The 26,831-nt window shown below is 35.2% G+C and overlaps 1 protein-coding gene across 1 annotated transcript in view; it reads left to right on the forward strand.

Annotated features, from left to right (window-relative positions):
• LOC150108952 (uncharacterized) overlaps positions 1 to 4,032 on the forward strand; it is a 44,762-nt gene extending 40,730 nt beyond the window's left edge. The window contains exon 2 of the mRNA XM_090404497.1: positions 3,300 to 4,032. Within this exon, the coding sequence (XP_090260623.1) occupies positions 3,372 to 3,791 (420 nt within the window). The 5' untranslated portion in view covers positions 3,300 to 3,371 and the 3' untranslated portion in view covers positions 3,792 to 4,032. The remainder of the gene's footprint in view (positions 1 to 3,299) is intronic.
• The last annotated feature ends 22,799 nt before the right edge of the window (positions 4,033 to 26,831 follow it).

Here is a 26,831-nt window from a genome sequence, read left to right on the forward strand (position 1 = left end):
ATCTCCCTCTATGTAATTATTGTCCGGAAATGGATCCTGAGAGAGAGAGAGAGAGAGAGAGAGGGATGGTCTCCAAGAGTAAAATATCTGCTCCAGACCAGCACACACAGCTTGTTAACTGTGCATCACCTTATATCGTTTTATTAATAATATCACTAAACAAAGAATATAAATGACGATCTGAAAAGGAAAACATAATTAGCTAATACAAAATATATCAACAATACTTTGATTAGCCATCAACAATACTTAGTTCATCTTTCTTGAAAATAATTTTCCTTCTTTTATTGCATTAGGAATATCTGAAAATTAATATGTCATATGATACTGGTATTGTTATGTTATTTTTGTTAAAATAAAATATCATCTTTCACCTTGTTCTTCGCAATTTTCCAAATAAACACTTCAAATGTGAGTTCTTTAAGAAGTAATGTTATAAATAATGTTATTTTTTATAAATAATATTTTCTTGAAAATCTGTGTCCTCGTTATTTCAAAAACCAGTTTGCGTTATTGCAATTTCGAACTGTTCATTCCGAGTCTAGTTACTTATCTATGTAAAGAATCCCTTTTTTTAAAAAAAAAAATATTTACTTCCGAAAGAACATATTGCACATATGTCATATGATACTGGTATCGTTTTATGATATTTTTGTTAAAATAACAAAACTCATACACACAAATCTTGGCTTTTACAAGCTATTTCATCGTACATTTCACTTCCATTACTTTCATATCCGATGTTGGCTAAAGTTTCTTTTTTCTAACAAAAAAAACATGGAAATTTTGTATAATTGGGGATCACTCAGCAACATACAAAATGTTTTTAATTCTTTTTGAAGTATCCAACCATGTTTAACAGTCTATCGTATTAAGTAAAAGTTCTACCGTTGGAAGTAAACCGAATCACAATGCGAGAACCTTTAGGTTTCTTATTACATGTGAAAACGACTTATTTAAAAATAAAAATAATATTTTGTGAAAAATTTGTAGATGACAGAGAAATATGAAAGGTTCTATGATTAGCTAGCATCATCTAGATCAATTACTATCCTACCCTTCGCATCCGTCCTAGGACGGATCGAGTCCCTCCCCCCGCGAAATGATGGGGTTTACGACGAATTAATGCAGCCGGTTCGTCACTCCTCTGCTGAATCCCCTAAGGACAGTATTCATGACTGTAATCCGTGTGTGTGTGTGTGTGTGTGTGTGTGTGTGTGTGTGTGTGTGTGTGTTCACGGGCGAGTTTGCCTGTTTGCGGATTAAAAACTCCAGATAAACTGGAGGAAAACCCTGCTGTACACGCCCAAGACCGGCTAATTTGGCTATGGCTAAGCGCAAAGCCACTAGGCTAACCGCGAGGGGAATTACTATAGAACAGGTAAAATATTTAAAAAAATAATAATAAAATCATCTGAGATATATGTCATTAATAGTGCACTCGGATTCAATTTATTCTTAGGTGTAACCTAAATGTTTTGTGATACAAATACTTCAGTATAATTGAAACGATATGGCCTCTGTAGGTAGCTCAGCTGGTATAGACGAACCTTTTAGTTGGAAACACCGGAATTCGAATCCCGTATATTTCGAGAATAACCTTTATAGTCTTTTCAATCGAATGGCGAGTTAGCCGTTCATATAGAGGTGAAAAGTTTTTCCCTCTGGAAAACACGGATTTTTCGTCCCTCAAAACAGATAAACTAGCCAGGGAACACACAGATCTAGAGCGGCAATTACTTGCCCTTAGGGAGTGCAGCAAAGGAGTGACGTGCAGACCGGATTAATTTATCCTAACTCCTTATCAGGGGACTCCACCCGTCCTAAGGAAGAACAGATGGGTTGAAGAAGAAGAAGAATTGGAAACAGTAATAGTTTTTTGGATCAAGTAATAATCCCGTGCAAATTCAGCATGTCTGTATTCATAAGTTCATGGACATCATCAGTGTGGTCACTCCGCTCCTCGGTGCTGCGCCACACGACCTCACGAGGTAGTCCTGTTGTATGCTTTTCTGGAGGCTTCAACTCTTTGAAGATCAGTCACTCTAGACATCATCCATCCATCCGTCCTCACTTTTTTCCAGGTACTTTAGCTTCTTTACTGTTTTAAGAAATCTTCCTTTCATTCTTTCAATGTTTCCAAGGTATTTCAGCTTTCTTCTATCAATACCCTTAAGGAATCTTGAAGTTCTACCACCCATCCATTTGTCTTCCTTTCGGTATATTCTTTTCTATCCTTTTTTTCTATCTATGTGGAGATATCTTAAATCTGGGAGGATGTATCTATCTAAGTCTCTGATTGTCGGCCAGTTGCTCAAATTTATGTTACTCATAATAAAAGAAACATCGCCTTATCAAACTATTAAAAGGTATGAAAAATGCTGGTGATTTCTTATCAAGGGCCTAGACTACATAAGAATATTTATTGTAATAGCAGGTTATTAACAACTCAATATTCATAATTAGAATATTTAAAAGGAAGTGCCCAGTATCTGCTCTCTGGTAGATAATTATGAACCTAATTAGACAGATTTGTAATTTGAATTTCATGATAATGTTTGGCGAGTAACAATCAGTGGTTTTTTTTTTGTCAATTAAAGTCTCGCAACACATCTTGTTTAAAAATAATTACCTTTCATTTAATTAACTGGAAGGTACAAATGTGTATGAGCAAGTTGTTTAAGTGTATTTTAAATTACTTTCTCTAAGGAAAAATAGACATCTAGTTAGTACATTACTTGTCTTGGCTAAACTTTATATAACTATGACGCGGCAGAAGTCATCTGAATGTCCATTCCTTTAAGTTTGAACAAGACAAACAGTGTGTGTGTTGGAGGACGGTGTAAATTGTATGCATTCCAGTTGAAAGTGAGATTTGAAATTCAGTACCTAGCCATAACGTAATCATTTGATGAGGACTGCCTTTTAATAATAATAATAATAATAATAATAATAATAATAATAATAATAATAATAATAATAATAATAATAATAAAAGAAATAATGAAAACGGAAAGGTAGGTGAATAGATTATATAAAGAAAGATGAAATCTCCGCTTTATTTTGTGACTAAAATTTAAAATTCTGGCATCATTGCAAAAATAAAGAAATACTAGCCTGAAATAATGAATAAGAAGAAATTCACATTTTAGGATAAGTCCTTCTAAAAAGTCTTTCTGAAACCCAACAAAATATTATTGAAGTTTATAACAGTAGTTAAACAGATTATTATTTTTCACCTAAAACATTTCCTGGGTTTCTTCATGCTTCTAACCAATTTCGTTTTCTCCTCATTACAGGTTTCCATGAGAAAAACGTATGACTTTGAATGACCTCTTATGAACTTTGGTGATGTCTGAAGATCAGCAGAAATGTTCAACGCCACACTAACTCCTGGAGTCATTATTCACTGTCACAATCTAACTCGTCTCTTCCGTGAATATCTTTCAACACTGACCTCGAATAAAACTTCGGCGGAAGTCCGTGACCATGATCATGATTACAATAATCAGGAAACCGACACCCAAAGCAACGCTGTCATATACATTGTAGTAGTATTGTTTTTCTATTCCTTTGGAATCGGATTTATGATGATTAAATACATGAGGAAAGAAGCTAAGGAACAAGAAGAGTGCAAAAAATATCGACGTTATATTAATGCAGCACACCAACAGTACCTGAATTCTACTAACCGAGCCAGGCTGGCTAATAGGCTAGCTCTTCAGGCCCTTAATACTGTGAATGCCATACCTCAGACTACCCAAATGGGAAGCAAAGTAACGTTTGTGTAAATGAGCAGTGTTTTCAAAGGATGGGATATTGATATCATTCTTTCAAGAATATTGCTTATAATGAATTTATATAAGAAATGCGGTCTATATCTAAATAGAGGAAAAAGAACAAACTGCAAAAACTCTATAATTCCTCTTATCTGCGATAAATACCCTATTTTTACTTCAGATTTATTTTTTCAAAATATTGTGGACAATGTCATGAATTTTATAGCATTTTCTTTTAAATAGGAAACCTGCATTATCTACCAATTCAAGCAGCTTGTGACATCATGAAACAATGCCACGAAAGTTGTTGTTGTTGCCCTCTGGCGGTAAAACATATAGGCACATAAATGTATAAAATATTCTTCTGAAAATGATAACTATTAAAAAAAATGTTATAGCACTTGCATCAAATATTTTGCACATTGAATTTTAATAAGTTGTAAATTTTGGTATAATCCAAATAAAATATTTTCTTTTTAATCCATAACATTTATAGCAATATAATTTTGTACGTTATTCATATCAGATATCATTTAAGTTGTAGGAAAATTTAAAGAACATTTTAAGTAGGAATAAAAATGTTTTTAAACATTGTCTACAGCTTTTAGAATTTGTGATTTTATTATATAACAAACATATTTAACTAAATTTCCTAGTACGCATTTCACTGAGATTATTTAGAACTAATTATCGCAAATGTTACTCTAAGCTGGATGATTTCTAATTAAATAAATTATTGTGAAGTCTTTATTTATGAAACATTTATCGCCAAGTGAATTGCATAAATTCACTTATCTCGTAACCACTATTGTTATTATTGTCACCAGATGATAAATACAGTATTAATGCTGAAAATACATATATGCTCTTCTTGTTAATATCAGTAATATGCAAAGATTATTGTTATTAACAAAATGTTATTATCGTTATTGTTGTTAATTACAATATGTTATTAACAATATTGACAATATGAATGCGACTCGCCAATTTTCAGCAAAGCAATTTATTTTAATCAAAACTGTATTATTCGTTATAAAATTATTCAGAAGTTGAGACATCACACAAGTCTAAGCTTCTTCCAAATTCAACAGCCCATAAGCGATATTATTATTATTATTATTAAGAAAGACCTCCAGGGAGTCAGAGACTCATCGAGGGAGACCACGTACTACACACACCAGCTATCATACTTATTCTTGAATTCACTCACACTGCTTGCACTCACAACATCCAATGGCAATCCATTCCAATCACGCACCACCCTCTGAGAGAAAAATCTAGCCCTCACTCCCTTCTTGGTGGCTTTCATTCCCAGCTTCCAAGGATGCCCTCTCGTCCTTTCCCCACCCTCCATAAATGGAAAACTTCCATCAATTGAAATCCTGTATCACCTTTCAGAAGTTTGTAAGTCTCAATCATATCACCACTCTTTCTCCTGTTTGCTAGTGTCTGCAGTTTACAAATTCTCAATCTGTCTTCATAATCAGTATTCCACAATCCTGATATCATTTTTACACTCTTCTTTGTACTCTCTCCAATATATCAGAATCACAACGGAAACCAGGAGACCAGACCTGCGCACAGTAGTGCAAGTGAGGTCTTATAAAGGCCTTGTAAAGAGGCAAAATAGCATCCTTATCTTTACATGTCAACGTTCGTTTCAGCATTGCAATTATCTTTTGAATTGTATTTGCAATCTTTGCCACATGTCCCCTAAACTTCAACTTCCTATCTATTAACACTCCACGATCCCTAGCTTCATCAGTTTCTTCTAGCCTAATCCCACCAATATAATACGACATTGGATATCTAATCATGCCGAAGTGAATGACTTTACTACATTTTCTCATTGAACTGACACCCATTTTCCCATGCCCACAATTCCAGCCTATTCAAATCATTCTGCAAGTACTGAATATCAGCAGCATTCCTGATTACCCTACCTATCTTTGCATCATCAGCAAATAATTGCATGCCGCTTGTCAAATCCTTCCCAATATCTTTAATGTACAGATTCAATGACAGTGGACCAAGCACTGATCCTTGTGGTACACCACTTGTTACCATAAACCACGCAGCTCCAGATCCCCGTATACCACTTTTTTTTATATCGGTCAGTCAGCCATTTTCTTATCCATGCTAATATTGTACAACCCAAACCCATATTCTCCAATTTATGCAACAGTCTAACATGCTGTATTCTGTTAAAAGCCTTAGCAAAATCCAAAAGTGCCATGGTGTATCTATTCCTCTTGTCTAGTTCAATGGTATCGAATGGTATCGTATTATAGAATGTGAGCGAGTTGCTAAAACATGACCTTCCCTTAGTAAACTCATGTTGTTCATTGAAAAGTAAAGATTCGCTGTCAACCCATTTTGAATGCGGACCCTAACCAAATTTTCCAAAATCTTCGCCACCACTCTTGAGATACTAATTGGTCGATAGTTGGATACATCGGTCTTTGCATTTGCATTGCTCTTGTTCAATGGAATTACCATACATTCCTGTGGAATCTTCCCTGTTCTGAGACTGATATTAAACATCCTGGTCAAAGGAATGGCCAGTTCAGCTGAACACACTTTTAGCACACGTGCTGATATTCCATCAATCCCTATTGCTGAATTCTTATTCAGTTTGTGTAACAGCTCTAATACCTCGGTCTCACACGCCTGCGTTTCTTCATCTAGTGAAGAGGTAACAGTGAGTTCAATGTTGCGTTCACCAGGTTGATAGCTTTTAATGAAATGGGCATTCATTAACTGAACAACCTCTTCTGCATCTACAACCCTCACGCCATCTGGATTTAGAAGAGTTATTCTTTCATATTCATTCTTTCTTTTACTTGCAGCATATCGATAGAATTCTTGTGAATTGTCTTTAGCATGCAGAGCCAGTTTCTTTTCATACTCAGACTTTGCTTTCCGTACAACAGTTGTGACTATTCTAGCCTGCTGCTTGTAACGTTCATAACGGACGTCATCCTTATGCAAATTCCATCCATATCGTCCTTTTTTTATGAATTTCTTGCTTAATAAGATTACATATCCATTTGACTCCTACTCTATTCTTCGAACTCTCAGGACACATTCTGATATCGCATCATTTAAGTATTGTTTAAATGCTTCCCATGCACTGTCAATATTTTTTCCATCCAGCAACCGATCCCATTCCACTGAACTCAGTATACTCCTCAGTTGGTCATAATTTCCTGCTTTGTAGTTCAGCATGTAACCTTTTCTGAATGGAATATTCATAAACTTAGTCACTTCTCAAGTGAGTACCGCATGATCACTGTCACCAACTAGAGGCAGAATAGTTACGTCTTAACTGAAATGCCCTCTGACACTATAATCAAATCTAACACTCTTTGATCTCGAGTTCCTTCTGTCACATGCTGCTTGAGGAAGTAGTCCTGCAACAGCTCAATAAATGCATTTTCATTCTTCTCATGAGATTCTACTGCTACCCAATCAGTATTTGGATAATTAGTCTCCCATTATGATTACTCTTTTCGCTCTCACCTTTTCTATTTGGTGATGCATTTCTTCATCACCAGCAACCGATCCACCAGATCTGTGACAACACCCCACTATGTAATTTGTCTTGTTAGATTACACCTCACACCAGATGGCTTCAAACTCACTGCGACATGAAATATTGTTAGTAGTATTACTACATTCATAGGTCTCAACTCTAATTGGATTTAAGTTATCCAATATCATTAGCAGCACGCCCCCTCCTATCCACTCTATCCTTCCTGAAAATGCTGTACTAATGACACTCGATACCAGTTCATAGGTCTGATTCTGATAGCCAAGTCTCACTAATTCCTACAATCTGAGGTCGCAACATATTGACTGAGGCAACAAACTCTACCCTTTTGTTTCTAATACTCCTAGCATTCGTGTACAGATATAATAATCTACCTTCATGTTCTTTTGTATACTCTTGTTTGCAGTCTGCCTGATACAGTTGGACAACTTGCAGATCTCTATTCTTCTCTAATGCCTTACACATGTAGATATCTTTGCACTCATATGATGGATTCGAACCGGACGAACAATATTATTATTATTATTAACAGAGCCGTCCATGGAATCAGGGGCTCATCGAAGAAGGCCACACGCATCAGCTATCTTACTTGTTCTTGAATTCATTCACACTGCTTGTACACACAGCATCCATTAATACCAAACAACTCTGTCTTAGTAATTCTAATTCTTAATAAATTTTAGACTTCAAATTCTAAATTCTCAGTAATTCTGAGACTTCCAAGTTTGATTCTTAATTCTACGATTTCAAATTCTAATTCTCGATAATTCCAAAATTTTTATGAAGTACGGCAGACAGTAATCGAAATATTAAACTAGAAAGTGTTTAAACCAATTTTAACTGAGACGTAAGTTAGACATAAAACAATTAAGCAACGTCTGGAGATCAGAGATATGAGAGTTTCGGGAAAAATCGGGAGGTAGGGGGGGGGGAGATAGCATCAATGGCGGCATCATTTTAATAACGAAGATATTAGAAAGAACTTGGCATGGTAAGCATTCAAAAATGTGTGAGCAGGTATTTCGATGTTCGACTTTCAATATTAAACCTTCTTTTTGTCTGTCTGTTTTACACATGGGGATAGACCAACACTATTGCAATGCAAGCTTTAGAAAGCTGATCGGATGGAAGTGTGTGGTTCTTATTCCGGCAATCTATGTCCGTATATCACGTGTGTTCTTTTAGCCGGATGCAAAACCTAAGTTTCCGGGAGAAAAAACTCTAGACCTTCGTATTAGACTGGCTAACTCACTTTCAGTTGAAAAGGCCCCGATGAAAATTTTTCGCATCCTAGAAGGAATTCGAACCCAGATCTCTCCAACCAAAGCGCATCATCGAAACCGACTGAGCTGCAGAGGCTTATTAAAGGTAGCCTTAAATCCAATCCTTTATTTTATTCAGGTATAGATTGAGATTTGCAATCACGATCTCATAGCAAAATATTAATAAAAGATTCTTAAAAAAGTTGGCTTCACAATTATAGTTAATGAAATCATCCCGCAAATTGTTATTTATTCCATTTGATAACTGAGCGAATAGCCGGTCTCACAGAGAGGACCGGTGGAGGGCACAACCTCCACCGATCGTAAAGGATAGATGTGGAAAATAGGGGAGAAGCCCCATACGACAACAACAGAGCGAATGTCATCTCGAAAACTGCTATTATTATAATACAATTCATTTTAGATTTAGAACATCCACAAATAACATATAATAAACAAGAAATACTATTTTTGTAAAGAAAATAGAGCTTAAAAGGTTGAGGCTTGTTCTGTCTATTCGTTACAAAATAAAAACAAAAGAATGCGCAGAAGAACTGGAAAGATTACGAGCAAAGTATTTCATTATTTTAAAGTTGATTGCAAAATTATCTATTCATGAGCCTCTACACAAGTCTACACAGCCAACAACCGCGGTAAAAGAGGTAGACAATCTATAATTAGTTGCTGAGATCACGTGCCGCTAAATTATGCCCGCCGAAACCTCACTTTAATGCAAGTGGTTGAATAAAATGTCAATAGCTATTCACGCTGTGAAGTAACCTTTGACCTATTTGTTTTAGAAGAACCGGATCACGCACATCATTCCAAGTCGAAGAATTTCTAAAGTATGTACCAGAGAACATAAAGAAGACGTAAACTACTATATAAATTAAATAGAAGCATTTTTGTCGTTGATAGTGGAGTATGAGTGCGTTCGTATATATAATGGTATGTTTCGTTTCGTTTTAATGTAAATTCTCTAACTTCAATATATTATTTAAAATCAATACTTAATTAAAATCAACATCTAAATATATTATTTAAAATAATGTATTCTAAAAGAGAGAAAGAAAAAAAAACAACAGAAAACTCCATTTGTTTATAAACACAAAATTTTCTCAATATCCAATGATGAAAATTGATTTTAGTAAATGGAAGTATAAATATTTTTCCTCCTTGTTTTTAGTGTGTGTGTGTGTGTGGGTGGGTGGGTGGGTGAATGGTGAGGATGACGGAGTATTTTCAAATAACAAGCCAATTCATAACGGATGAATGTAAACTCCTTTACCCCTAACTTTTTTGAAGATAGGATAACAGCCAGTTCTTACTCTTCAGCCATCAGTGATGACAGATGAGTTTAAGGTTATCAATGAGTCGAGCTCAAGTCTTATAATTTAATTATTAATTAATCTGATTAATTTATATTATTATTGTCACTGGCTGCACGTAAGGAACTTGTACTGATCTACAGCGACATATAAAGTATATAACAGTTCTGAGGTTAGTAAGAACAGTGCAATGAATGCATAAATTATTTTCAGTTTCATTACTGCACGCAACATTGAAAATAAAGTCTTGAAAAAGGAGTACGTATAACTCTTTCATAATTAAGTTCATGTCACCTTGGAAAGAATCATCCCAAAATAAAAGATTTCGTTTTCATACCAACACACGAACATGTAGAAACTGCAGAAATATGTCTTTTTTTCTCCCAAAGATCATCCCTCAAATCTTTCATTAAGGAAGTTTTGATCTATACCCCCCTGTCCAAAAAGAAACCGAACTTTTCGAAAATAGAAAAAACTAGTAGCGCGAACTGTTGTATCTTTTTGTTGTCGAAAGTGTCAACCTTTCGACAACAAAATTGCTGTGTCAACTGTTTATGACATTTGTTTCATTAGAAGCCGAGTTATAGTGCGAAGAGTGACAGTGTGTTTTGACGAACGGCCGGTCGTCACGATATTCATGCCGTACGCGACGAATTCTCGATATCAATCGCTTCAAAACTTTGAGATAAAACTCACCATTGACCGTTTGGCCAGGCGGAATTCTTTCCGCCTGGCCAAACGGAATTCTTTGTGGATAATGGCCTTGGATCGTAGAAACAAATCAGCATTGTCTTTACTTTTGACTTCTCCAAGCGACTTTTTTTTTGCATGTCCCTCTTCTGGTGGTCTCCACTCAGCACTCTCGCGCTTTGTTTCTGGCTCATACTCAAAACACCTCGTTTCATCACCAGCAACGATCGTTTCAAGAAAGTTTGAGTCCTTATGCGCTGTTTTAATGAGGTCCTTGCAGTGTTCAATTCGATATATTTTTTGGTCGTCGGTCAACTTGTGGGGAACAAATCGCGAATTCAATTTAAAAAGGCCCAAACTCTAGGTCAAAATGTCGTGCACAGTTGATTTCGGAATTCCCAATTCATCTTCAATCAATCTCACGGACGATTTTGGGTTTTATTTGATAAAATGACGCACGTTTTGGATGTTAAACTGCGCCATTTCATCTCACAACCACTTTGAAATCGCTTAAACCTCTCGTAAACTTGAATACGGGATAAGCATTCATCACCGTATGTTTCTTAAAGCATTTGATGTGTTTCGGTAAAACTTTTAACAAGTTTAACACAAACGTCAATCGCAGCTCTCTGTTTGAAACTCATTTTCCTACCGTTAGTCAAAACACACTGTCATTCTTGGCACTATAACTCAGCTTCTAATGAAACAAATGTCATAAACAGTTGATACAACACTAATGAAGGTTGCCGCTTTCGACAACAAAAAGATAATACAACAGATGGGGCCAATAGTTTCTTCTATTTTCAAAACGTTCGGTTTCTTTTTTGGACAGATGGTGCATATCTAAACTAGTACTGTGAAATGTGCGGGAGTGTAATCCCGCTGCTCTGAAAAAAACCACGTATAAAAGATTTTCAGTTTATTATTGGGTTGACATTTTCATTTCTAATTATTCATATCAAAGGTAGCTTGAACCGAACAACGACATTATGGTTATGTAAAATATTAGATTTTAAAAAATAATAACGAAGCGATTTATTATTGAATTCCAGAAGATTTTGCTTCCATTCCCACTTAGGTGCTCAACTCTTGGTCTGAAATAAAGCATAAGCTTCGTTTAAGAGTTTTATTTTTCATTTGAGAATGTAAACCATCCAGCAGTCAATACAATGAAAGAGTTCCTCTGAAAGTGACACATTCTCAAATTCATGCTTCATCCATGAATGCACATACATTCCAACCATCTCGTGATTACATCTTTCTAGAGCAAGGATTCAAATGTAGTGATTTTCGCTTTTGTTTCCATTCACATGTAATGAAAGGTAGCACATCATCCCATCGTAAACGGTCCCAAAGTACTTATTACTAACTGGTGCGGAACTATCTGTTAGTCCGTTCGTAAATGTCCCTATCTTTTACTCGATCTGTTTGGTACCACCACAGAGCAATTACTACGAAGAGAAGCTCAAAGATCGATTGCCGAAATGCGTGCATGTGACGTATCCTTCCAGATGTTAGTGAGCTAAGGTTACATCCAAGATCGATTTACGCTTTTGTTTTCTCGTCCCCTTTCTCCGATATTTTCGGGGTACTGAAAATAGAAGCAGCAGCCATATGACGATCAATTGCATTGAAGGTCAATCATGCTATAAAAACAAGGTGAAGGGAATTGGTGGGATAAGATTCATCACTTGTAATATGAACGATAAGTAAATTTAGATTAATTTTGTTTGCTTTTTTTTCTCTGAAGTAGTGACATACAAAAAAAAATCGTCTTCAATTTTTTTTTAATTTATTTTTTTATCAAACTTACAAACTAGAACTGAAAGATGAAACACGGGGGAAAAGATTGAAATTTTGCAGTCATCCCCATCATTTAAATATTAATCAACATTAGTGTGTCTGTCTATGTGAGAGCCTCCATAGCCCAGTCGGTATAGAAGAAGCCCTTTGGCCGTGACCCTCAGTGACGTGAGGAACCTTTATCTGGTCTCTTTCGACGAAAGGTGAGTTAGTCATTCTCATAGAGAATGACTCATAGGAGGTAGGATTTTTTTTTCACCAAGAAACTCGGGTTTTTCGTCCCTCTGAACAGGCAAACTGGCCCGGTGGACACATGCATTTACAGACATAGGACACATCGGAAGGCATAGGGCTAACAACCTTATCCTCGAGTTACGGTTGCGAATTCCAAGTACAGTTGGAAGGTCGTGTGCGCTTAAGTGCCTGTTAGAACCGCTGAAGAAGAATTCTCTCTGCCTAGTGCTTTATTTGTACCTTACTTTTCTAATAAATATTCAAAGACTGCATCCCGATATCACCTTATTTGGTGTATGAATGAAAACAATTCTATCAGCTACGAAACTAATCTTATTTCAATGAAACTAAGCCTAAGCTGGATTCAAAACTGATAATAATTTGATAACAAAGGATCTACTCAAGTTACATATTAGACTGATTTATAATAAGTTTCTTTTCTTATGGTACAAGACAATTTCACTAATTTCTTCTGTCTGTCAATACATTCTACGAGTGACAAAAGTTCTTTTCTCGAAGCACATCAAATCTTATGTTCTAGTTTCTTCTTACAAAAGAAATGGTACGAAATGATAGGTAAACAGGTGATGAACAAGTCACTTCTAGAAAAACAAACATTTTTAGCCGATTCGGCTAAGAAAAAAGAGAAATGTTTTCGCAGCCCTTAATGCACTTCTACCAGAATGTAAAGACTATGTTCTCTCCAGATTATTAAGGTAATAGCCCTGCTTCTTTTTGTTTCTATCGATATTCTTTACAACTGCAGTAATAAAGCTAACTTGAAAGAAATACAAGCTATTATTGACGTTATTATCAATTAAATGGAGAATAATGTATAGGTAAATGATGTTGTGTTTTCAGATTACAATTTATCTTTTTTAAATTTTTGAACCATGCCAAAAAAGGAGGTAGTAAGCTAATTTTTATAGTCCGTTGAGATTTGCGCATACATTATTGTAGTACTTTATCGTATCAAGAGGGTGTTCTGTTTAAAGTTTGCGACCCAAGGAGGATACCAATATAATGATCATCACAAAATCTGCGAACCCACATTTAAACCAACTACTAGCATTAGACAGGTATTAAGATCTCCTAAGGATAGTGTTCCATTTTACAAATATCCAGGTGTGTATAATATTCCATGTACGTGTGGCCTCTCCTACATTGGACGAACTTCAAGAAGCCTCGAAATCAGACAGAAAGAACATGTTGGAGATGTCAATCATAACAAGATGATCACCTCTGATTTAGCGCATCACTTTTCAACTTCTAACCATTCTATAGACTGGGAAAATAGCTCTATGCCCTACATAGACGATTATTTCAGACACCGATTATTCAAAGAAGCAACAGTAGTCCTACGAACAGGCAGGCAACCTAAACAGAAATCAAGGTGCGATATTGAATGATTTCATATTTAATCAATTTAAATTTAATCAATTCACTCAGTTTGACGGAACTACAGTATGCCAACAATCATATAACGCGTGCTCATGCAACGCGTCTTCAGGACACGGACTAAAGATTCGCAATACATGCTGACATTGTCACGCGAACGTATCAACTTAGCTACCTTATAGTTACTAACGGTTTTGTATTCTTTATACTTTGTGTATTTATCATTTTTTTGTTTACCGTTCAAGCCTTGAGAAAGATAGGCAGTTACTAGCGACACTGGTAGGCGTTATTGTATGAAGATTTATATTAATTAAAAAACCTATGATCACATAAACAATTATAAGTCATATTTTAACACTTCATGAACAAATATGAATACTTTAAACTTCTTTAAGTTTTAGACATAACCAGATTATAAATTCGTTGCGCGGTTAGCCGAGTGGTTACGCGCTCCGCAACCATATGCCTGGGAAAGAGATGTCCTGAGTTCGCTTCTCGTCGCCGACGTGAGGAGCTAAGAATCTTTCTCAGGCATAGCCGAGTTTGCCGGACTTGGGCGTGGATTGCAGAGTTTTTCTCCCCAGTTTATCTGGGATTTTTCCTCCCGCAAAGCAGGCAAACCAGTCTTTAGAACACAACGCTGCACAGACAATTACACATGGTTGAGCGTGGGGGTAACGACCCCACCTCGTATGGGGCTGTAGTGCCGAAGAAGAAGATATTTGATCATACCATTATTGCAGTGTTCTGTTCTAAATTAGCGACCCAAGCAGGATACCAATATACTGATCATCACAAAATCTGCGAACGCAACTCTTCCATTTGCAAAGTTGTGCCTTGCTTTCAAAGAAAGCAGGATTGGACTTATCAGTTTAGTTTTACTTTAGTCCTGCTTTCAAAATATGAGATGGTTTCAATGGATCGGTTATGCAAAATACTTCGATCTCGTTCTATTTCATGATGTCAATAACTTATTTAGGTTTTAGACATAACCAGATTATAAATTCAAGAAAAATATTCTGGTCGAACCAATTAATTACTCAAATAATATACTGGTTTAATTTAAGAATATTTAAGGTGTAATAAGTTCATATAAATCCCATACACGAAGTATCTATAATTTATTAAGAATATCTTCAACATGCGATAGCAACAATATCATCACTCATCAAGCAGGGAGACAAGTACTGATGAACTGTGTGTGTGTGTGTGTGTGTGTGTGTGTGTGTGTGTGTGTGTGTGTGTGTGTGTGTGTGTGTGTGTGTGTGTGTGTGTGTGTGTGTGTGTGTGTGTGTGTGTGTGTGTGTTGTTATTTCTCTGTGTTTAGTCTTTGTCTTCTTCATTCCTCTCCGTTAATTACGCTCGAGATAATCGAAAAACATTCCATTTGTTTTTTTAACTTTGATCTGTTTGTTCATTAACTTAAGTGCTATTAACTTGATTCAGTCTAAATAAAAAAAAGCTACAGTGGAGAATTAGCACCGTTCATGATGTAGTTAAAGTTCCAATTACTGTTTGTAGAGGTCTTTTTTAAACGAATATGAGCATTTTTAAAGTATGCTTTTTCATAGGCAAACTTTTTTAAGATTAATATCTGAGCACGAGATGTGTGTTAGTTAAATTTTTCACTGCTCATCACTGATTACAAAAATAACATTTTAACATAATTCATGTTCGTATGTATTTCTTTTGATGTTCAGACGAAATAAATAGAGATGAGATAGGGAGGAAAAGATTAGTTTAGTTGAGAAGATCCGTAAATGGACTACTTAAGTTTTTAGCTGATATGGAAAATTTTTTCCGCTCTTCTCTCTCTCTCTCTCTCTATTTCTATCGCATAAGACGGATCCATTGATCTATAAACGTGAGTTAATACTTTTCGCTGGGTTCAGTAAAGGAGGTAGCGAACTAGCTATACTGCCATGTGATCCACAACAAGATTTATATCGTTAAATAAGATTGATTTCAAGATTGTAGTTGTAGAATATTACGAACAACGTACGAGTAGGGGAAAATATCGGTGCCGGATTTATAATTTTTGGGAGCCATTCAACTTTTTGAAGTAAACTTAGGAATGAAATTTAAAATAAAACTACTAAAGAACAAAAATAGAGCATAAACTGAAAACCATTTCAGTTTGAAGGATTGCTAGTAGTGAAAGCAAATAAAAATAAAAAACATCCTTTTTAATAGATAAGAATAGATAAACAGATAATAAACAGGCATTCTTCATTTTTAGGAATGATCATTGTTAATGCATTCAATTGAACTCGTTCAGTGTTAACTTTTGAAATAGCACAAACTGAAATTATATGTTTGTAAAACATGACACTGCATAACTTTCTATATATGAGCACAATAATCTTCTTTTGTATATTAGGTCAAATAGAGTGTTACAGTCAAGTTAGCTTTCACTTAAACCTAGATAAACGACAAGGTAGTTAATAACTTCATAGCTTGCTAGGTCTCTCAGTAGTTCTTCTCAGTAGTTATTCCTTGAGTTTTAAAATCAGAATTACGACCACGACCTTTGACTGAAACGACCAGCGTTCTAATTCTGACTATAACGACAGGAACATTTGCAGGCCTTTTAAAACTGGCAGGAGATCAATATTTTGTATATTTCCATATCAATAGGATTACCTCTCCATCATATTATATATACTGTATATATAATATGATGGAGAAAGAGATTTGAAAGAGGCGTTGTGATAGGATTTCATGTTGCAGGCCCATCTGTTCAGCAAATTGTTGACAAATTCGCCAAGTAAACGATCCAATAAACTCACCAAACGTGACGGTAGGGTGTGATGAAGAATAATATGTAAACAAACTTCATTCATCGGCCGACATGTTGAATGCGGGGTTCCGGGTATCAACTGGAACATGAATCTGCACAAAAACATTCAGAACAGAGGCTCCCATCATGGGTTTCCACTGTAGGACCGCAATATGCAAGGGCCACATTACCCGAGCCAACTTGCACCGTCGCCTTCAGTGGCGCAAAGAGCTGTACAGGGGGGGGGGGGGTGACATGGAAAGCTGTGTTATTGAGCTACGAATCACGTTAACTCTCTACCAAGCGGATGGACTACTGTGGGTGTCTGTTACCAGAGTCAGTAACTCGAACTATTAAATTCGGAGGTGGAGGTGTGATGGTTTGGTCTTATTTTAACTAGTTTGGCCTCGGACCTGTCTGTTGTGCCACGAACATTGAACTCCTAGAGTTATCTGAACATTCTGGCCAATGTAATGGCTTCCTACTTTGTTGCGTTTCTACGGAAATGGCCATTGTCTCTTTCAGCAAGACAATGCACCGGTTCATAAGGCTGCTGCTGTAACTGAGTGGCTTGTGGAATGTACGTCACCACAGTTGACTGGCCTCCCCAGAGCCCTGATATGAACCTTATTGAACATCTTTAGGATGAACTGGAGCAGCGGTTGAGGTCAAGGACGTCCGCCCCACAATAGTCCAGGAACTTTTTACATGCCTACAAGAAGAATGGTCCAAAATTCCTATTGACCGCTAATCATACGCTTGTGGAAAGTATGCACAATGGGATTGCTGCAGTCATAGCAACGAAAAGAGGTTCTGAGGGCCTACATCTTATTAAGTTGGAGTCCATGGCTGTTTGTTCCTCACACTATGATGCCCGTTGACTTCTTTCCAATGTGAGAGAGAGAGAGAGAGAAGAAATGTGGAAATCCAATAAATCTGATGACTAAAATAGCAGAAAGGCACCAAAGAAAAGTAAAGAAAAAACTCCACTCTACTTCATCACTTATTCTATGCGATTTAGTCTCACGATTTCTTTTTATAAACATTTGTCAAACGCACGAGAAGATCATGTATATATAATGGCGACTACATGCAGCACGCATCCAGGGTTATACAGAGAATAAAATCTTATTCTATATCCACAATATGCTGAAGCGCACTGAAAAAAAAAAATCCTACTCACAGCATGAGTCTCCAAGATTTAAAAGTTACGCAGTAATATGTCTTGTAATGCCTTCATCTCTCTCTCTCTCTCTCTCTCTCTCTCACACACACACACACACACACACACACACACACACACAATTATTCTTTTATTATTCACAAGCATTCTTGAATAAGTATTAGTGAAAGTACGATGTTTGTATATTCCTAACGTTAGCTACAGTTTTCTGTATTCAGTCATTTCTAGTCTGATCTGATAATGAAAAGCTTTAAACTACGTTTAGCAGTCGCGCACAACGATTTGACAAGTCAACTAATAGTACATAATTGAACTTTCATCGTGGGCATTAGTCAGAAGATTGGCAAATGTAATTACACTAAATTTAACACACAGTAGAGTATCTTACAGTATTCTCTTTATTGTCTTCTACCCACGTCACCATGGATGCAAATTTTATTGGCATGTGATGATGCTTACCTAATACCGTGGTGTTTTATTACCTTACCTATCACATTAAACTTAGTTCCAATAAATATAATGGAACGCAAATACTTCATCTCCATATGAACACTGAATAGAAATTCCAACCGTCTATAAAAGACTAAAAAATCCAAATAATTTGTAAATAATCAGCTTGGATTACATCATAGGAATCCAATGATGTAATCCACACATAGGTAAAGAGGCAGTGCTAAGTTGTACGTCAGTATTTAGAATTATTAAGTTTTTATTCATTTATTTCAGTACATATTCTTATTAGGTTGTTCATGGATGATGCCTCTTTGTTTTATATAGTGATATGATCAAATTAAACAGAAAACTCACTCAAACATTTATAGTTATGAAAATATTCACTCAGTGGCCAAAATATTAGAGAAACCCAAGCTAAATGGAAATTACTAGCAGCACAAGACTTACGAAACATGGCAGTCACTTACTCTAAATTGACTGTCATGTTTCGTAAAATCGTATATTTTTAATTTATTTAATTTCAGTCATTGAAATTATTTTTTTTTATTTCGATGTTTAAATTACATTTTTTTTTAATTGTAATTTCAATTTTTAATTTATAAATGTTATTTAATTATTAGATTTTATTCATATATTTTAATTGTTTCTAGGAAGCAATATGTAATTTCTGAATTAAATATTAACTACTCTAACGAATTTTATCGAAAATACTTGTTGAAAATATTCATATTCTAAGGCAAACTTTTCTAACTAACCCCCAGTGTCTAATGTTTAATTTGACTTCAGATATGACTGGCGTCATTTTGCAGATTAAAAGCAGAAATAACTTTATAAACAGTTATTTCTTTTCTGACCTGAACACATTGGTTAACAAAGAATCCGTATATCCCAGAATAATAATACGATGATGATGTTATCTGTATTTGTTCGGATTAAAAAAAAAAAAAGGAAAAAAGTAGGACGTGACAACATAAATGTTAAAAAGCTAAACATTATCATTAAGCATAAATTACAATTCTTTACAAATATCATTAATAAATCCTTTGAACATGGTAAATTTATAGAACACCTGAAGATTGCTTCAGTTCTACCGTTATTTAAAGGAGGAAATAGAAATGAAATCAAAAATTACAGACCGATATCTATACTATCCATAATCTCAAAGGTTATTGAAATTCTGATAAAAAAAACGCTTAACTAGCTATTTAAATACAATATCCTTTTACGCAACTAATCAATATGGGTTTAGATCCGGATGCAATACTGAAAAAGCGCTATTGGAGTTTCATAAAAAGGTCTATAGTGGAATAAATGAAGGAATGCACACAGCAGCTGTTTTTCTTGATGTATCTAAAGCGTTCGACTGTGTTCATCATGATCTATTGCTACTGAAAATGTCCAAATACGGCATTAGGAGAATTACTAATGACTAGTTCAATTCTATCTGAATAATAGAAAACAGTATACCAGCTATGATATATTTAAGAGCAAAACAAGCATAATAAAATACGGAGTCCCACAAGGGTCGGTACTAGGACCTATCCTATTTATAACATATGTTAATGATCTATGTAAATACAAACTTTTTGGCAAAATGATATCCTTTGCTGACGATACGGCTTTAGTATACACCGAAACAACCCTTGAAGATCTAAAAAATCGGATTAATAGCGATATGTTAAAACTAAGTGTATGGTTGAGCAACAACGGATTTAACATTAATACCGACAAAACGAGATATATGTACTTTACATTAACAGACAAATTAGATCATAGTATAACTATAAAATGGCATGAAAGGAAATGTAATAATACTCTAAATTGTAAATGTAGCTTAATCAAAAAAACAAAAACCGTCAGGTATTTGGGCCTCCATATCGATAGCAATTTGAAGTGGAACTCCCATACCACTTTCTTAACAAATAAGTTTAAATTCATAATTAACAGAATATATTATGTTAAAAAATTTATAAATGCAGCATTCTTAAGATTTTTATACTATTCCTGGGTAAATTCCTCACTGCAATATGGCATTACCTGTTGGGGCAGAGACTATTATAGCAATCTGCTTCCATTAATAAAATACAAAACAGAATAATTAGAACCATAACTACTACCGACTTCGCACACTCAACCAATGATCTGTATATCGTTCATAATATTCTACCATTTCAGAAACTATATCTCTATGGTTGTCTGTTATATGTAAAAATAAACACTGAAAGTTTCTTGGCATATAACGTAGACTATGGATTGCGCTGCGGTCGAAATATGCTGGAAGTACCTAAGGCTAACAAAGAAATTTTTCATAAATCTTTCGAGCACATTGCGACGAGTAGCTATAATAAACTTCCGAATGAAATTAAATCTATAACCTCAGAATATGTATTCAGAAAAAGATTGAGAAAGTACCTTATGGGATTAAAGAATGTTGACAATTACTTTAAACGTATAGTATAAGAGATCATTATAACTCATATATCATAACCGATTGAGATATTGATTTACAAATTGGTTCATTCAATTAGGTATTAAAATAAATGCGGTCCCCGGACTCTCAGTGTCTGATTTGAACTAATTACTTTTCTAGTAACCAGTATGGCTACGGCCCTTGGTTACACATATTTGCATTAACTAACTTACATTACTCTAAACCAGTTACTTATCATAACTATGAAACTGTTCGAAATATATTATATTCTACTTGCGTATATGAGAAAACTTTTTATTAACCATAATAAAATAATAGCTAAAATAAGTGTTAGTACCAACAGAATATGATAGTAATATTCTGTTGGTACTATCATATTCTGTTGGTACTGACAGAATATGATAGTAATACTTGAATTTTATTTTGTAATACTGTACTGTGCATTGAATTGTATTGTGAAATATTGTCATAATTATACAAGTTGAATAGTATAACATGTATAATTTGTATACGTGATGTGAATAATAAACTGTTAAACACTACTTGAAAAACATGGTTACAAGTATGAAGGTGATATTTGTAATATTTCATTCGGATTGTAAGAATGAAAGCACAGATGATATTGGAATAAATGAAACAAGTCTTATAAACTATATTATGTTGAAAAGCATAATAGATACAATGAACTTCACTCAAATTGAAGAACATGTATGAATAAACTCTGTTTAAAAAAGGAAATAAAAATAAAGAATAAAGATCAGATGCTAAGTTCACAATCTTATTGATCGTGAACTTAGTAATGACTCATTTATTTTTTCTCAACAGGTTGTTGAGAAAACCATAATCTGTTGAGAAAATCATAATACTTAATGAGACATGTTCGATTTCATTTTGATCATGAGTGCGCATTCATTGTTGTTACCTTAAAATTTGACCTTGACCTATTCGATCATTACTTTTGTTGATGTCATGGCTTTGAATATGTGACATTCCACAATTACCTACTCTCCACATCCTTCAACTCATTTCTGTATAAGAAATATTCGGAAGATAAAATTTACCATAGAAACCGAACTATTGGTCTGTACCAACATATAAGATCGAGAAAGAAGTTGTGGGCTCCATTGCTGCAGTTTTCAGCGTTACCATAGCAAAGTCGAGTAGGTTACAACATTGCCCTCCGGTTGAACAGAGCTAGGACCACAGGAAAAAAACATAAGTTTCCTTCTTTTTTTTTTATTAAATGAAGATGAATTAGCTGTTCGTCATAGGGAAGGGACAAATTCTCCTCCCATCTGGGGAGGGGGGGGTTCATCCCACACAATAGGCACACAACGGCTGTAGAATACACGCATTTAAAAGTTATAAAATACTTTTCTCACAGCCTTAGTGACATAACGATGTTGTATTGATCCTTATTCATTCGACAGAAGTAAACAGGAATGTAAAATTTGAATTATAGACACTTTTCTTAAAATTATCCATTTCAAAACTGTATTATGACATTTAAAATTTTGCGAGCATAATACAAAATTTCATGAACATTTACTAGAGCATCTCCGTTTTGTCACGGACAGAAAAACCAACATCAATAGAGCACTATAAGTTGTTATCGAAAACTCTTTGAGAAAGAATTCACTTGAAAGCAATAAGTTTTATTCTCTCTTTGTTGATAAATTTCTTTTAAGATAATCATGAAACCTTTCAACAGATATGAGACTAATTCAACATCTTTTTTTTTTCGATACAAAAATTCACTTTACCTCGATGCATTCCGATTAAATATTGAAGCAAAGTACACTCTTTTTCCAGTATTTTCTTTTTTCAGGCATTATTTTTTGATACGTGCTTCTGCTCATTTCTGAAAAAGAAAATACCAAACGTAATGAGTACAATTCCAACTCAATTAGGACGACTGGAAACATGATATTGTTGTTGACAACAGTCCTCTGATCATATAATGAGAGTGCCTTTGCTTTCGAAAAGTGTTTCTATTTCAGGAAAAATACTGCGCGTGTTTACTATCTTAGAATTTCTAAAAGGTATCCTATTTCCTTCAATAATTACTGCTATATAATGATGCCATCTAGAAATAGTTTGCAAATTTGCTGCAAATAGTTTTGCACACTGCTTACGAAAAGAAATCAAAATCACGCAAAAAATAAATTCGTTATACATTACCGTGATCGTACTGTTTTGATACAAAGAACCAGATTCAAAAAAATACTGAAGTTCCTTCTTCCCATACTGTAAGATTTGTTTCTTTTGTATCGGTTAATTGTTTTTTAATAAAATGTTGAAACCTCTAAGGTTATCTGCATAGCTGTTAGCATAGGATGAATCGTGGGCTACTGGTGGAGATTGAACTCCCAACTCAATCTCCAAAAGCTAGATAGGTTAAAAGGCCTCGCCTACTCCCTATGAGTTAATGTTAGCATAATCCGAAAACCTTCATAAGACCAAACATGGAATTTTTTCCAACCTCCAATAAATGGCACGATGGTCTCCCGAACCGTGAAATCATTTCCAACCTAAAGACAATCCATGCCCACGGCTGGATTTAAACCATTAACCTGTGGGTTAGAGAGCTAATACGTTAACCTCTCGGCTATCCAGGTGAGCTTAGTTAAAATCCAGTGATTTTCCATCTTCAGAAGTATGAACTCTTGTTCAACATAACTTCCTGTTTCCTCAAATGTCTAAGGCCTGTGTATGCAAGTGGCGTTTGCTTCCACAACATAAGACCACCCGAAGAAAGCCCTAAGTTCAATTATAGTCGACAATCCCTTTTGTTCTCCCAGAAACGGGAGAACAAAAGGGATTTTCGTCCCGTAAACTCGAGAAAATCGATCGTAGAACCAACATTATTTCAGAGAATAACATATCATGCTATGGTTAGGGATCGTGAGATGACGATAAGTGTCAGTTGTCTCTTCACTGAATGTTGCTTATAAATAGTGGTATTGTTGGGCTAGCTCTCTTTCTCTCTCTCTCTCTAATTCGCTACCAGTGGAGATTGAGCAGCCCACTCTGGGCTAAAACAGCCTTGTAAGGGAATAAAAGGCGTTAGCAGTTTTTTTTCATTATCTGGAAAGCCAGTTATTTTTCTCTGTCATATAAACTCTGTTTTTTTAACAATGGCAAGAAGAACTCTTCTTGCACAAACAGGTAGAGTTCACCTTGCCAAAGGCCTCGTGTGAACCAAGTAGACATGTTCATGTACTGTATATTCACTTTTATTTGTAAATATTCACTTGGAATATTTACAAGGCCATCTGTAATTATACAGTTCACAAATATTCCTTGGATATATTCACTTAAATAATCAACATTATTTTGCTCCGAAAACCCAGAGATTTAAACGGGGTCTTCTCTGGCTTTATGAATCATTTTTTTACTAGCTAAATGTCAGTAACTCTTTCTCTCTCTTTTTATAGCGACGCTGTTTTTGTCTTCCTAAATGCGGTGCTAAAAATTTGGCACTTAATGTACGCCATCATAGTTGAACACGTTTACAATACTTCATAGGATGACGTCAAATCTTGGATAAAAACCTGAACGTGAAAAGAAACTACCCAGAGGCCACTTCGAGCCTAAACATAGTTTTTAAAGCAAAAGATCCTCTCTCTCTCTCTCTCTCTTCTCCCCCCCCCCCTCTGTATGTGTGTGTGCGCGCGCTCGCGCTTCAGGCAGAATGAAAAATTTTTCAATCAAATGCGTTTGGTATAAGAATCAGTGGAATGAAAGAAAACGGATTTACTGCGGGTGCAGCACTTTTGTCAGGTGACTTCAACTCTAGCAGAATACAATTGTCCTCGTCTTGTGGCATCTTAGCGGTTTAATAGGTTTCTTAATAGAAGTCTATTTTGACAGGCATTGTGGGTGAAATGAATGAGCAGAGAGAGGGAGAGAGGGGGAGAAAGAAGGGAAATGAAGAAATATTTGATAGGTGCACACGCGCTTAAAGATTTCATGTTAATTTTCTATGATTATATTACGCCTCATGCAGTTAATATCTATTTCACTGAATAAATGAATATTACTATGGCGACTTTTGATAATTCTGCAATAAAATATATTTTTCAGCTTGGGATTTAATAATGAAAGATATTTTAATATTAACAACTAGCTCCGAGTAATTGATTTTAAAATATCTCAGTTTTAACAATTTGATATCTCTTTGGCAAAATTTGAGGGATGAATAATTCAAGTTTTCAACCCTTGGTACACCTTCGTATTGAACGACATTGGTGTGCATAAAAGAATAAGGATAACTTTACTGAAACAAAGAAAGATTTGGTATTAAAACTAAGGCTCATTATGACTATAATAAGGATAAATAAACTAAGGCTATGAGGCCTTAGTTTATGACTGAGTTTCTGACTTATGTCTGCTAATTAGTGTCTTAGTTTCTTTCGCTATTATTATTATTATATTATTATTATTATTAAGAAAGACCTCCAGGGAGTCAGAAATCATCAAGGGAGACCACATACTGTACACACTAGCTATCATACTTATTCATGGATTAATTCACACTGCTTGCATTCAAAATATCCAATGGCAGTCCATTCCATTTCATTCGAATCACGCACCACCCTCTGAGGGAAAAATCTAGCCCTCACCCCCTTCTTGGCGGCCTTCATTCTCATCTTCCAAGGATGACCTCTAGTCCTTTTCCCCACCCTCCATAAATTGAAAATTTCCATCAACTGAAATCTTGTATGATCCTTTCAGAAGTTTCTCAATCTGTCTTCATAATCAGTATTCCACGATCCTGATATCATTTTAACTCTCTCCTCTCTCCCCAATATATCAGAATCACAATGGAATCCAGGAGACCAGACCTGCGCACAATAGTCCAAGTGAGGTCTTATGAAGGCCTTGTAAAGAGGCAAAATAACATCCTTATCTTTACATGTCAACGTTCGTTTCATCATTGCAATTATCTTTTGAGTTGTATTTGCAATATTTGCCACATGGCCCCTAAACTTCAACTTCCTAATTGCAACTTCCTAATTCGCTAGAAGAAACTCATCAGTTTTTTCTAGCCTAATCCCATCAATATAACACGACATTGGATATCTAATCATGCCGAAGTGAATGACTTCACATTTACTGACATTGAACTGACACCCATTTTGAATAGGCTGGAATGCCCACAATTCCAGCCTATTCAAATCATTCTGCAAAGATTGCATATCACTAGCATTCCTGATTACACTACCTATCTTTGCATCATCAGCAAATAACTATGTCGCTTGTCAAATCCTTCCCAATTATGTCTGTTAATTGCGTGTATCTTTCTAGCTGATCGTTGTTATTTTTATTTTGTTATATGAAAGCGTCTCCATAGAGTCAGGGACTCATCGAGAGAGGTCCCTGGAAGGTTGTAATTCTTTTGTACTTATATCTCCGAAGAAAGATTCACTGAAGATACACTCACAATGTCCACTGGCAACTGTCACTGCGCATCACGAAAAGAGCCTGACCATCACATTCTTCCTGGATTGAATATATCATAGTGATTTTTTCTAGAGACAATTAGACATTTCTTGTTTGTTATATGGATGAATGAATGAACGTAAAGTTAAATCTTATGTTGAATAAAGGTTTATTATAATGTACTAAGAGAATAAATAACTTTTGAGAACTGTATTTGTTCTGTTTGGCGATAAATGTTCGTTTTCAAAATCCATCCATATTTTATATCTCCTTCAAGCCGAGTACCACCCTAGCACGATCTGTAGACCGTTACATTTGTCATTCGGTGGGAAAGGTCAAGATTCGAATTCAGTCTAGAAATATATCTTGTGTATTCGTAATATTTTTTCTACAAATTTCCCATTTCATTAGCTATCTTTTTTTCTTGCATTTCTTATTCTTTACTTCCAATCAAACGGGGATGTAGCCTTTCATTTTTCATTTGTGTCAAATC

This window comes from Typopeltis vanoorti, chromosome 2 (genome assembly GCF_054136105.1).
Source record: "Typopeltis vanoorti isolate ZY-2024b chromosome 2, IOZ_Tvanoo_1.0, whole genome shotgun sequence".
In the NCBI taxonomy this organism is placed as follows: Eukaryota; Metazoa; Arthropoda; class Arachnida; order Uropygi; family Thelyphonidae; genus Typopeltis; species Typopeltis vanoorti.